This window comes from Carcharhinus amblyrhynchos, chromosome 14 (assembly GCF_965287045.1).
Source record: "Carcharhinus amblyrhynchos chromosome 14, sCarAmb.v2.hapA, whole genome shotgun sequence".
Classification (NCBI taxonomy): Eukaryota; Metazoa; Chordata; class Chondrichthyes; order Carcharhiniformes; family Carcharhinidae; genus Carcharhinus; species Carcharhinus amblyrhynchos.
The window spans coordinates 36,971,228-36,984,752 of NC_137337.1; the positions used below are offsets into that span (position 1 = coordinate 36,971,228).

The 13,525-nt window shown below is 41.0% G+C and overlaps 1 protein-coding gene across 3 annotated transcripts in view; it reads right to left on the minus strand.

Annotated features, from left to right (window-relative positions):
- Nucleotides 1–13,525, minus strand: part of txndc16 (thioredoxin domain containing 16) — a 128,847-nt gene that overhangs the window by 108,618 nt on the left and 6,704 nt on the right. For all 3 annotated transcript variants that reach the window (XM_080202693.1, XM_080202692.1, XM_080202690.1), the window contains 2 exons: nucleotides 5,999–6,073; nucleotides 646–767 (listed from right to left, as the gene is read on the minus strand). In XM_080202693.1, the coding sequence (XP_080058819.1) occupies nucleotides 646–767; nucleotides 5,999–6,073 (197 nt within the window). The remainder of the gene's footprint in view (nucleotides 1–645; nucleotides 768–5,998; nucleotides 6,074–13,525) is intronic.

Below are 13,525 nucleotides of genomic sequence, written 5' to 3' on the forward strand. Positions count from 1 at the left end.
CCTGGTGATTTGTAGAAAAGCAACATAAACAAAACGGGACAAGAAAATTAGACCAAAAAACTCATCCCTATTTTCAATACTGGTGATGAAAAAGTGAAGCTGAATATTATCACCATACACTGGAAGCTAACACTGGAAATTAACAAGTATCTATAGAGAATATCTGGCATGCAAAAAAGGGAAAAAAGGTCAAGGATGGAATTTTAAAATACTTCAAAAGTGGCAGATGGATAGATAAAGGACCCATTGCCTGCTTTATTCTGACTCCACTGAGGCACAGCTTACCCACAGTGTTTGACCACAAGAGATTGACGGTGTGTACAGTGATGGGTCATACTGAATATCATGGAGAATTCAAGGACAAGAAGATCATAGTCATGAAGGATGCCACTAATGATTCTGCTGAGGGTAATGTCTATTCTGGGACAGAGTGGAAAGTAAGCAATGAGAAGTGATATCAGATAATTTTCTGAGCACTGGTTGAAATTGGATTTTGTGTAAAATAATATAACAAAATAAATCACTAATATGATGAGGTCTTACCTGGAATTAATCATTGTTACCAGGGTCTGTGTGTTTTGTGTCAGAGCGCTCATAAAGCAGTTCAAAAACACTAAACTTCAAGTTATCTTATTTGAACAATACCTGGCACTCCTATTGCTCGTACAAATGTAAAGATGATATCTCTTCGTCCTTTCATTTTATCTTCAATGTCATAAAGATCCATTAATGAGGACACATATTTTATCTCATTGAACAGCAAGTTACTATAAGAGAGCAATATATATTCAGTCATTCACAATAAACAGCTTTAACTCACTGAAGGAAATAATTCAAATTCTTTACCATTTGAAACTAAAGAGAAGTAATTGTAAACTTAATAGCAAATATTATTGCAGAATTCAGCTGGAGGAAGGCAAGTTAAATACACAAAACTTGGAAAATTACTGAAAATCCTCTGCAATGTATTTACTATGAGCAGTACAGAAAGTAACTGTGTGTTACTTTACAACAAGATGATGCTTTTTTTTAAAAAGCAAATTCATGCCGATTTCAAGCTGGTTACTCTGCATGACATCTGACACACAAACTGTTTTGGGTAATTCAGAAATGTGGGATACAAACAGATAGTTTTCAAATAACACAGTCTATTAGTATGTTTGTTTAAAGTAATAGTTAAAAAGCCCCAGGTTCAATTTTATGACTTTGTTGAAATACCTCTACCTAGGGGTCTCTTCCAGGGCAGGTCGGACCTATACAAGAAGAACGGGCTGCATCTAAGCTGGAAGGGCATAAATGTTCTGGCAGGGAGGTTTGCCAGTGCCACATGGAAGAATTTAAACTAGTTTGGTGGGGAGATGGGGTAGGAACCAAAGCAAAGGTGAATTAACTAAAGGGGAAGCAGAGAATAGAGCCAGTAAGATTCAGAGAAAGAGCAAGCAGGATATGGTTGCTAATCAAAGACAGTCTGGTGGACTGAAGTGCATTTGTTTCAATGCAAGAAGTGTAACAAGGGAGATTAACTTAGAACTTGGATTAGTACTTGGAACTATGATGTTGCTATTACAGAGACTTGGTTAAGGGGAGGACAGGATTGGCAGCGTAACATTCCAGGATACAGATGTTTCAGGCAGGATAGAGGGGGATGTAAAAGGGATGGAAGAGTTGCACTACTAATTAAGGAGTATGTCACAGCTGTACTGCGAGACAACGCCTCGGAGCGGAGGGATTATGGGGAGAGTTCAGGTATAGGAAGGGTGCAGTCACAGTGTTGGCCGCCCAACTGCCAGCGGGAGATAAATGAACATGTACGTAGGCTGATTTTGGCAAAGTGTAAAAGTAACAGGGTTGCGGTGGTGGGAGATTTTAACTTCCCCATATTGACCGTGCCTCATTTAGTGCTAGGGGCATGGATGGGGTAGAGTTTGTAAGGAGCATCCAGGAGTGCTTCTTGAAACAGCATATAGATAGTTCAACTAGGGAAGGGACTGTACTGGACCTGGTATCGGGGAATGAGCCTGGTGATCAATGTTTCAGTAGAGGAGCTGTTCGGGAACAGTGACCACAATTCAGTAAGCTTTAACGTAGTGATGGATGAAGATAAGTGTAGTCCTTAAGTTAAGGTGCTAAATTGGGGGAAGATTAATTACAACAATATTAGGCAGGAACTGAAGAATGTAGATTTGGGGCAGATGTTTGAGGGCAAATCAACTTCTAGCATGTGGGAGGCTTTCAAGTGTAAATTGATAAGGATTGAGGACCGACACATTCCTGCAAGGATGAAGGTTAAGCATGGCAAGTTTTGGGAACCTTGGATAATGGGAGATAGTGAGGCACTAATCAAAAAGAAAAAGGAAGCATTTGTCAAAGCTAGGAGGCTGGGCACACACGAAGCAAGTGTGGAATGCAAGGAAACTAGAAAGAAATTTAAGGAAGGAGCAAGGAAGGCAATAAGGGGTCACAAAAAATTATTGGCCAGCATGATTAAGGAAAATCCCAAGGCCTTGTGTACATATATAAAGAGCAAGAGGGTAGCCCGGGAGAGGGTTTTCCCACTCAAGAACAGGGGTGGGAATCTACGCGTGGAGCTAAAGGAAATGGGTGAGGTAGTAAATCAGTACTTTGCATCAGTATTCATCAAAGAGAAGGACTTGGTGGATGATGAGCCTGGAGAAGGCTGTGTAGATAGTTTGAGTCATGTTGAGATCAAAAAGAAGGTTTGGGGGTTCTTGAGAAACATTAAGGTGAACAAGTCTCCAGGGCCTGATGGCAAGGAGGAAATTGCTGGGGCCTTGAGAGAAATCCTTGTATCCTCACTGGCTACAGGGGAGGTCCCAGAGGATTGGAGAACAGCCAACATTGTTCTTTTGTTTAAGAAAGGTAGCAAGAATAATCTTGGTAATTACAGGCCGGTGAGCCTTACATCAGTGGTAGGGAAATTATTGGAGAGGATTCTTCGAGCCAGGATTTATTCTCACTTGGAAAGAAGTCGGCGTATTAGTGAGAGGCAACATGGTTTTGTGAAGAGAAGGTTGAGTCTCACTAACTTGACTAAGTTTTTCGAGGAAGTGACAAAGATAATTGATGAGGGTAGGACAGTGGATGCTGTTTACATGGACTTTGATAAGGCCTTTGACAAGGTCCCTTACGACAGACTGGTGCAGAAGGTGAAGTCTCATGGGATTAGAGGTGAGCTGGCCAGGTGGATACAGAACTGGCTCAGTCAGAGAAGGCAGAGGGTAGCAGTGGAAGGGTGTGTTTTCGAATGGAGGGCTGTGACCAGTGACGTTCCTGAGGGATCAGTGCTGGGACCTTTGCTTGTTGGAGGAAAATGTAACTGGCTTGATTAGTAAGCTTGCGAACGACACAAAGGTTGGTGGATTTGTGGATAGCGATGAGGACCATCAGAGGATACAGCAGGATATAGATCAGATGGAGACTTGGGTGGAGAAATGGTAGATGGAGCTTAATTTGGACAAACATGAGGTAATGCATTTTGGAAAGTCTAATACAGATAGGAAATATACAGTAAATGGCAGAACCCTTAAGAGTGTTGATAGGCAGAGGGATCTGGGTGTACACGTTCACAAGTCACTGAAAGTGATAACGCAGGCAGAGAAGGTGGTCAAGAAGGCATATGGCATGCTTGCCTTCATTGGCAGGGGCACTGAGTTTAAAAATTGGCAAGTCATGTTGCAGTTTTATAGAATCTTACGTAGGCCACACTTGGAATATAGTGTTCAATTCTGGTCGCCACACTGCCAGAAGGATGTGGAGGCTTAGGAGAGAGTACAGAAAAGATTTACCAGGATGTTGCCTGGTAAGGAGGGCACTAGCTATGAGGAGAGGTTGGAGAAACTTGTTTTTTTCTCACTGGAACAAAGGAGGTTGAGGGACAACCTGATAGAAGTCAACAAGATTATCAGGGGCATAGTCAGAAGCTTTTCCTCAGGGTGGAAGAGTCAATTACTAGGGGGCATAGGCCTAAGGTGCGAGGAGCAAGGTTTAAATGAGATGTACGAGGCAAGTTTTTTTTTTACACAGAGAGAGGTGGGTGCATGGAACTCGTTGCCCGGGTAGATAGTGGAAGCAAGTACAATAGCAATTTTTAAGGGACGTCTTGACAAATACATGAATAGGATGGGAATGGAGGGATATGGTCCCCGGAAAAGTAGGGAGTTTTAGTTGAGTTGAGCAGCATGGTTGGTGCAGGCTTGGAGGGCTGAAGGGTCTGTTCCTGTGCTGTAATTTTCTTTCCTCTTTGTAGGGTGATGCCAAGGATACTATCATTGGGTTCAGCATGCAGAAAGTGAAAAAAGATAAAACACAACATGTCCCCAGTCTTGATTACTACACAGGATTCCTGCTAGAAATCTTGCATTGCATGTATCAGGACAATAATAAGTTTAATTACAGTATTCCCACATAGAACTAGTACTCACTGCACTCATACTTCAAAGAATGCTCTGAAAGGCATGCTGCCAGGGGTCGTTGTTCCCACAGAACTTCAACCCAGAAAAAAGTCTATCTACAGGGGAGAGGAGTAATTCTAATTGTAAGAAACCATCTTACCATCATATTTTCTATTAAGAAACGCATATTACTGTAAAGTATTTTAAATTAATATTCCCAAACTCATCATAATAACTTTCTTAAATGGAGAATTCAATCACCATCTGAACACTGATCACCCCAGCCAAGTAAAAATGCTTCTGACAACCTTTTACGCATCGCACACATATATGTGGAGCAGAATGCTAAATACATATGTATAAAATGAAAATAAAGTCAAACAATGAGGAGAGGAGAAGAACAGCAGAGGGCAATATCTTAAAGAACAATGTTTGGCAATGGGCTCAAGACCTAGTCAGTCTAAACAAACGAACAGAACAATGGTGACTAGTTGAGAACAAAAAATAATCAAAATTGCATATTACATTTGCTACAGTTGCATCCACATCATTGGAAGGATTTGGCTTGCTCAGTTAAGTAGCCGTTAAACTTTACATTTTTGAGTAAATGATGATTGTTTGAATGAAGCGCAAAGAAAATAAATTGCTTTCACTGCTTATGATTTAATGGAATAGTTCAGCTTTTGAACATTCTGGTCATCTAACTTCCACTTCAATTGCTTGCCATAAGATGTGATCAATTTTGTGTAGGATTGTTGTGCACTTTGATGAATAAGTGAGATTATCTCATCAGAAAAGTGACCCTCATCACCTTCACACCCCAAGGTATGCTGATGTTGCCTGTATTTTTCAGCACTATAAATCAGTCATGATCACGGTCCCTTATTTTTTCAAATACTAATTCGCTCTCCCTCTGTCACTCAGTACTTCATAGCTGATGAACCACCTTTGAAAATTAAACACTAACAGTATTGTGTAAGTAAAGATAGCAACTAATTTCTGTATAGCATGGTGCCATAAACTACAAAGTTAACTTCCTTTGGTGAAAATTGAGGGATACATGTTGGTCAGATCAGGACAACTACTCTTGAAAAATAATACCACTCTGCGTTAAGGTAGGCAAAGTGCCACTGTTGACCACTATTCCACAACATGTATGGGTGTTCAGGAAAGGGAAGTGAAAAAAAATACTTATTTCTAGCAGTGGTAAAATGCCAATTGGAAAGGTTGATGCTATCTGTATCAAATAATATGCAAGTTTAGCTTCTGACCTTTCATTTGATACGCAGCAGTTGTATGAAAGGTATCAAAAGAAAGCATGAAATATCATGATTCAATACAAGATGGTGGGACTCATTTCTCTGAGTCACAGCAATCAATGGCAGCTCATTTCTATTATGTTTTTATATTTCCAGTTAATAAACAAAAATAGCTTGCATGTTGACAACTAAGGAAACCTGAACATATCACACCAACTTCCACTAAAAAGTTAGAAATATTATTTACAAGTATAGGACTATTTGCTCCTGTCAATTTCACTTTTATTGGCATTAACTCAGTTTAAAACAGAACAATAACATACTTACAATAATACATTTGCTACTATTGCATCCACATCAAATAATGTATCAGTTGCAAAACTCCGAAGCATTATATTACCCCTATTAAAGAGAAAAGAAACAAACATGTTTCAGTTAGCAATTTTCAATACAGAGTTACATATTTCACCTGTTTTTATAATTGAAACTATATGAAACATCAAAGTTAATTGTGACAGAGAACAGAACAACTAGGAGTAAGACATTTCAGCAAATGGAGCCACAATCAACCATAGGTCTTGTTAACTTACTGTACATTTCCTCAGTCACATTTAGGGTTCCACTACAGGTTATCTTGCATAATAAGGAACAAAGAGAAAACGTGAGGTGCATTCAGAAATGGACGCAAGCCGTTTTAGGGAAAAAGAGATTTATTCTGGGTGTGCCAAATATTTGACCTATGCGAAAACTCATCACTACGATTAAAGGTCTCCAAATCAAGATACTGAGAAATACACAAAAGGTTCCATTTACCCAACATGGGGTACAAGAGTAGTGGGGTGCATATTCCTGGAGGGCCACAAAAAGCCACTTATTAAATGCTATAGAACGTACACAAAAGCCAAGGGTTAGGGATGATTTATGTGTGCGTGTGTGCACATGTGTACTGCTAGTACTCATCCACACTGGAAATCATTTCTCTCCTTCTCCAGATAAGACTACCTTATCTTTAAAAGAATTGACTTAGAGTTATCTGAGGCTAGTCGAATGGGCTAGTGGGTTCCATGGTGTAATGGTTAGCAATTTGGACTCTGAATCCAGTGATCCGAGTTCAAATTTCAGTGGGACCTTGTTATGGCCGCACTGTTGCTTCACAGTGCCAGAGACTCGGGTTCAATTCCTGGCTTGAGTCACTGTTTCTGTGGAATTTGCACATTCTTAGTATCTCTGGGTGCTCCAGTTTCCTCCCACAGTCCAAAGATGTGCAGGTTAGGTGGATTGGCTATGCTAAATTGCACCTTAGTGTCAGGGGGACTAGCTAGGGTGAATGCATGGGGTTATGGGGCTACGGTCTAGGGGGGGATTGTGGTCAATGCCGACTTGATGGGTTGAATAGCCTCCTTCTGCATTGTAGGATTCTATGATACTATGAATACCAGCAATAATGTCATGTTGATCCCATGAATCTCATCAATGAACCAATCATACAATCATCACAGGACATTCTAAAGCACCTCACAATTAACAAAGTATTTCCCTGAACCAGGAAATGGACTGTTCTCTAAGTTCTAATTTAGCTCATTCAGACAATTTTAAATTGGCTGAGTATAAATCTGATCATAATAAGGATTGTTTCATTGTTGTCCAATTGCTAAGTTGCACCTAATCACATGTTGTGCTAACTACACTGAAAATCAGTTTAAGATGGTCAGTCAGGCTCATGTGTAGTTCACTTATGTGAGCTAGAAGCCACATATATTCACACTCAGAGCCCTGTTCTTTGCAGATAAAAGGAACATGTCTATACTTTGTACCTTTTTCAACTAAACAAAAACTGTTGAATGTTCATTCTCCATGGTGATGCCTCCACCAGAGTCCACTTCCCAACCAATCGGACTCACTTCTCAGGCAGTAAAATTGTTATTCCCTTGTTACAGTTTGGTCATTTCTTGTGAGCAAACTGATAAGTGCACGATGAAAAGCTTTGATAGCATGTCCCTAATTTCAGCAAATTTTATTAACAGTTTATCGTGCACACAATCACTATGAAGTGATTGTATTGCCACCAACTTCCTTATTACAGCATAGACATATGTCCAATAAAACTGATGCTGTAGGTATAACATATAGGGTGGAATTTTTCTGCTCCGCTGTGCTGGTGGGAGTAGTATAGCAGGGCAGAAAGGGTGCAAGGCTGATTTAAATACTTATTAGCCTATTTTAATTAGCGAGCTCAGGACACAATAATTTGGGCTCACTTAACTTTCTGACCTCACCAGTGGAGGTCCTCACCAGCAAGGATCACAGATGGTTCCCACCAACTGGAACTAGATGTGATGGCCTCAGGACCGGATGTCATTGAAACCCCTGGATGCTTGGCAGGGCATGGTAACTGGCATCTGGAACTGTCCATCGGGCACCCAGCAGTGCCAAGGGGATGGAGCCTGAGGGAATGAAGCCTAATTGGGAAGGGGGTAGGGGAAGGATTATGCAAATGGGAGGTGTCAGCTGGTCAGTATGGGGCAGCAATTGAGGGTTGGGGGTGGAGATCAACAATTTTCCCAATGTAGGGCATCTGTGCAATAGCGCTCCGAGCAATCTGCAGCTGGATTCCCAGTGTGAATCAGCTCTGCTCACCCTCCCCTGGAGGAATCACACTACAGCCTCTGTATTGCACAGACTGCCATAAATTACCATGACTTGCCTCACTGGAAAAAAAAGGTGAGAAAACTTCCCGTTTTCTTGCCCGTTCAACACTTAGAATTTTTCTGAGAAAATTCCACCCATTGTCTCTCTGCAATCCATGGTAAACAATGAGTCGTGGCAAAATCACCATTTTCTTGTTTCCAACCTCCTAAGAGCAAGTGCCCATCCCTCAACAATCAAACCCCTCCACCACCCCCCCCCGCCAAAACTCCAGCACAATCCCAGATGTTGTCTCAAACCATTGTTTACAGAGGAGCCAAAATAAGATGCATCCATCTTGCGGGCCAAGGAAAAACTTGTAGATCATCTGCCATTATGCCTGCTATTTTGATGTCTTAGATATCTAAATTGAGCGTGCCATTCCATTAGCAACTGTTCAATTCATGTTTTCATGTAAGCAGTTTTGAAAAAGATATGCCATTGTAAGATTAACACTCCTCTGAGGGTGCTGAGTCAACATTAGCTAACAGCCTTCCTCTCCACCTGATTTCACAAATGCACTTCACAGCTCAGTAATGGTCTTGCTCATGAACTTAATGGTTGAATGAAAACTCTTTTTATTGTTGCTTCATCAGCTCAAGTTTAACCAGCATCAGGACTTTGCAGTGACAGAAGCAAGATGAAAAAGATCACAGCACTCTTCACTAGGATCCTGAACTATATTCGTCAACCAGGACCTGATTTCAGACCAATAATCTTTCTACCTGGAAATCAATATTTTTGCCATCCCTCTTCAATCGTGGAAAGGTTATATATTGCACTAGAAATATGACAGCTGACCTTACCAATTAACCTGTTCAGGATGGTGAATTAAGAATAACAGCTTGGACCCAATCCAACTCTCCCAGCAACTGTCATGATCTGAAAATTATGCCATGCAGCCTGCAATAGATAAACAATTATCCTTTTGCTACAATATTTCATAATTGAGTTTGCGGGAGCTGTCCATCACCAAGCCTGTTCACTTGACAAAAAGACATAAAGCTACAAGTTTATATAATCCAGGATAAAATTAACGTCCAAATTTAAAATTCAAAATGCCAAATTTACATAATACCTGAAAATGTCTCAAAAGTAATAAAGCATATAAAATCTTGTGCTTCAGAATCTTAATTTTGACAAATGTAACCTGGGCACATTCTTCACTCAATAAAGAATTGTAATGAAGCAGAGAAATCCCAGAATTGGGTGATCCAGTTAAATTTACACTGTTTCTAGGATCCTTCACACATCATTGTAGTAGCAATCACTTCATATTAGACATTTAAATGTTATTTATCACTTCTTTATTTTAAATAAACTATAATTCAGATTTTCCTGTGTTCAAATTCTTTTGACATTTGATATATAACAAAAATATCTGTGATTTTCAAATAGCTTAGCACTACTACACAACAACAAGCATATATATCAACGGCTCAAAAACATGACTGAAATTAACTTGCCAGCAGAGACAATCAACAGCACAAGCCACACCTCTCTAAACTGAGATTGCTCCCCAGATTATGACAATTTCCCCAATTAAGATGGCAATAAGGATACCAAACCTACCTCAGCATCCTTGATCTAAAGAAAATATATTTAGTAAAGTTTTATAGGCCTAGTCATTATGTCAAGGTGCCTGCTGGAAAGTTTGCTTATATACACATTTTAGGAGTAGAGATCATGCTCAAATAGTCTGTGGTCGGTCATTAGGTTCACTCATAAAGAAAGCTAGCAAGGAGAAAGTATTGGTAGATGGCTAGTGCTCATGAATTACATCCCAGAGTTATAGAATCATAAATCATAAGAGTCTCTAAGAGGCAGAAGAAGGCCAGTTGGTCTGTCGAGGTCATGCCAGCTTTCTTTGGAGCAATCCTGATAATCCTTGATTCTGGCCCTCAATTTTGATGAAAAGTCAAAGAACTGAAATGTTAATATTGTTTTTCTCTCCACAGATGCTGCTGCGTATTTACAACATACTCTGTTTTTATTATAACCAGTCCTATTCCCCCATTCTATCCCTATAGCCCTGAAAGTTTATTTCCCTCAAGTGGCCATCCAATCTTAGTGAAATTAGTAATCATTTTGGCTTTCACCACCCTCATAGGATAGTACCAGTATCTATGAAAAAAAGTTCGTCACATTCGCCCCCGTATCTTCCTAAATTGCAGTCACCTTATATGGATGTCATACACCAGTTGTGGCCTAACCAGAAATGCACGGAGGCTCAAGTTAACTTTCCTGCTTTCATACTCAATATCTTAATTTATTAAGCCCAATATCTCACATGCTTTACTAACAACTCTCTCAATTTGTCCCATCACTTTCAAACGTCTATGTAAATAAACCTCCAGGTTTTTCTGTCTCTGCACACTCTTTAGAACTACGTGACCGAGTTTATATTACCTCTCCCTCTCCCTTCTGCAAACTGCATCACCTCACACTTCTCTGCATTAAACTCCATCTGTTGCTTGTTTGCCCATTCTCCTACAATATCCTATCTATGACTTATTGCAGTCGATTAGTATTACTCTTACTGTTTGTCACACCTCCATGCTTGGTATCATTGACAAATTTTGAAATATTACTCTGTATTCCAATATGCGTTTTTTATCGGAAAAAAGCAATGACCCTCGCACTGATCCTTAGGGAACACCACATTCTACCATCGTCCAGGCTGATAAAGAATCACATACACAACTCACTGTTTTTTTTAACATGACTTTTTTTTAATCTTTCAACCGATTTTTTTATCCAAGCTGACACTGACCACCCTATGCCATAAGCCTCAATTTTGTTAACTAGTCTTTTATACGCTACTCTGTAATAGTTTGATAAAATCCTTATAGTCAACATCCAATACATTCTCTTCAAGAATCTTTTCTGTTACTTAATCAAAAAATTCAATTAGTCAAATATGATCTGCCTTTTAAAAATCCTTGCTGACTCTCATTTTATTAACATAAGAACCTAAGTAATAGGAGCAGGAGGAGGCCATCTAGCCCCTCGAGCCTGCCCCGCCATTTAATAAGATCATGGTTGATCTGAAGTGGCTCAGTTCCACTTTCCCGCTTTCTCCCCATAACCCTTAATTCCCTTGCCTACCAAAAACCTATCTACCCGCGTCTTAAATATATTTAGCAAGGTAGCCTCCGCCACTTCAACGGGCAGAGAATTCCAGAGATTCACCACCCTTTGAGTGAAGAAGTTCCTCCTCAACTCTGTTCTAAACTGCACCCCCCTTATCTTGAGGCTGTGCCCTCTAGTCCTGCTGTCTCTTCTGAGCGGGAAGAACCTCTCCACCTCTACCCTATCCATCCCCTTCATCATCTTATACGTCTCAATAAGATCCCCTCTCATCCTTCTAAACTCCAACGAGTACAAGCCCAGTCTCTTCATAGCTCAAACCCCTCAACTCCGGTATCAGCCCAGTGAACCTCCTCTGCACTCCCTCCAAAGCCAAAATACCCTTGCGCAAGTGCAGCAACCAAAACTGCGGCAACCAAAACTGCACACAGTACTCCAGCTGCAGCCTCACCAGTGCCCTGTACAGTTGCAGCAAGACCTCCCCACTTTTATATTCAATCCCCCTCGCTATGAAGGCCAGCATCCCATTTGCCTTCCTGACCACCTGCTGCACCCGTAGGCTGGGTTTTTGCGACTCATGCACAAGGACCCCCAGGTCCCTCTGCACCGTAGCATGCTGCAGCTTTTCACCCTTTAAGTAGTAGTTCTTCCTACTATTATTCCTGCCAAAGTGGATAACCTCACACTTGCCAACATTGTACTCCATCTGCCAGGTCCTTGCCCACTCGCTCAGCCTATCTAGATCCCTCTGCAGACTTTCTACACCCTCCGCACAATTTGCTTTTCCACTTATCTTTGTGTCATCAGCAAATTTCGACACCTTACACTCAGCTCCCTCCTCCAGATCATCTACATAAATGGTAAATAGCTGAGGCCCCGGCACCAATCCCTGGGGCATTCCACTAGTCACCAACCGCCAATCCAAATAGCACCCATTAACACCTACTCTCTGCCTCCTATTTGACAGCCAATCCTCTATCCACGCTAACACCTTACCCCCAACTCCATGCCCCCTAATGTTCTGTAACAACCTTTTGTGCAGCACCTTATCAAACGCCTTTTGAAAATCGAGAAACACCACATCCACTGGTTCCCCTCTGTCTACCGCACTAGACACATCCTCATAGAATTTCAATAAATTCGTCAGACACGACTTCCCCTTAACGAATCCGTGCTGCGTCTGCTCTATCAAACAATTCTTCTCAAGATGCCTCGCTATTTCTTCTTTGATGACGGATTCAAGCATTTTTCCTACAACAGACGTTAAACTAACTGGCCTATAATTCCCTGCCTTTTGCCTGCTACTCTTTTTAAACAGCGGCGTAACATTAGCCGTTTTCCAATCTTCCGGCACTTCCCTGGAATCCAGCGAGGTTTGGAAAATAATCACCAAGGCATCCACTATCACCTCCGCCATTTCCTTCAGAACCCTGGGATGCATTCCATCCGGTCCTGGGGACTTGTTCACCATCAGTCCCACTAGTCTGTCAAGCACTACCTCTCTAGTGACAATGATCTCATTCAGGCCCTCAACTCCTACCATCTTTCCATCGTTAATACCCGGCAAACTATTCACGTCCTCCTCCATGAAGACCGAAGCAAAAAACTTATTCAAGGCCTCAGCCATTTCCTCATCCCCCATCACTAAATCCCCTCTCTCATTCTCTAAGGGTCCAACATTCACCCTAGCCAGCCTCCTCCTCTTTATATATTTATAAAAACTCTTACTATCCTTTTTTATATTTAGCGCTAGCTTAGATTCATAGTCTATCCTTCCTTTATCAACTTCTTCGTCATTCTTTGTTGATTTTTAAACCTCTCCCAATCCTCTACTCGCCCACTACTTTTAGCCACTCTAAACGCATCAGCTTTTAATTTAATACTCTCCTTTATCTCCTTCGTTATCCACGGCTGATTATCTCTTCTCTTACGATCCTTCTTTACCATCGGAATAAATTTCTGCTGAGCACCAAGAAAAATCTCCTTAAAGATCCTCCACTGTTCCACAGCAGTCCTACTGCCCAATCTGCGCCCTCAATCTACATTCGCAAATTCCTCTCTCATCCTATCGTACTCCCC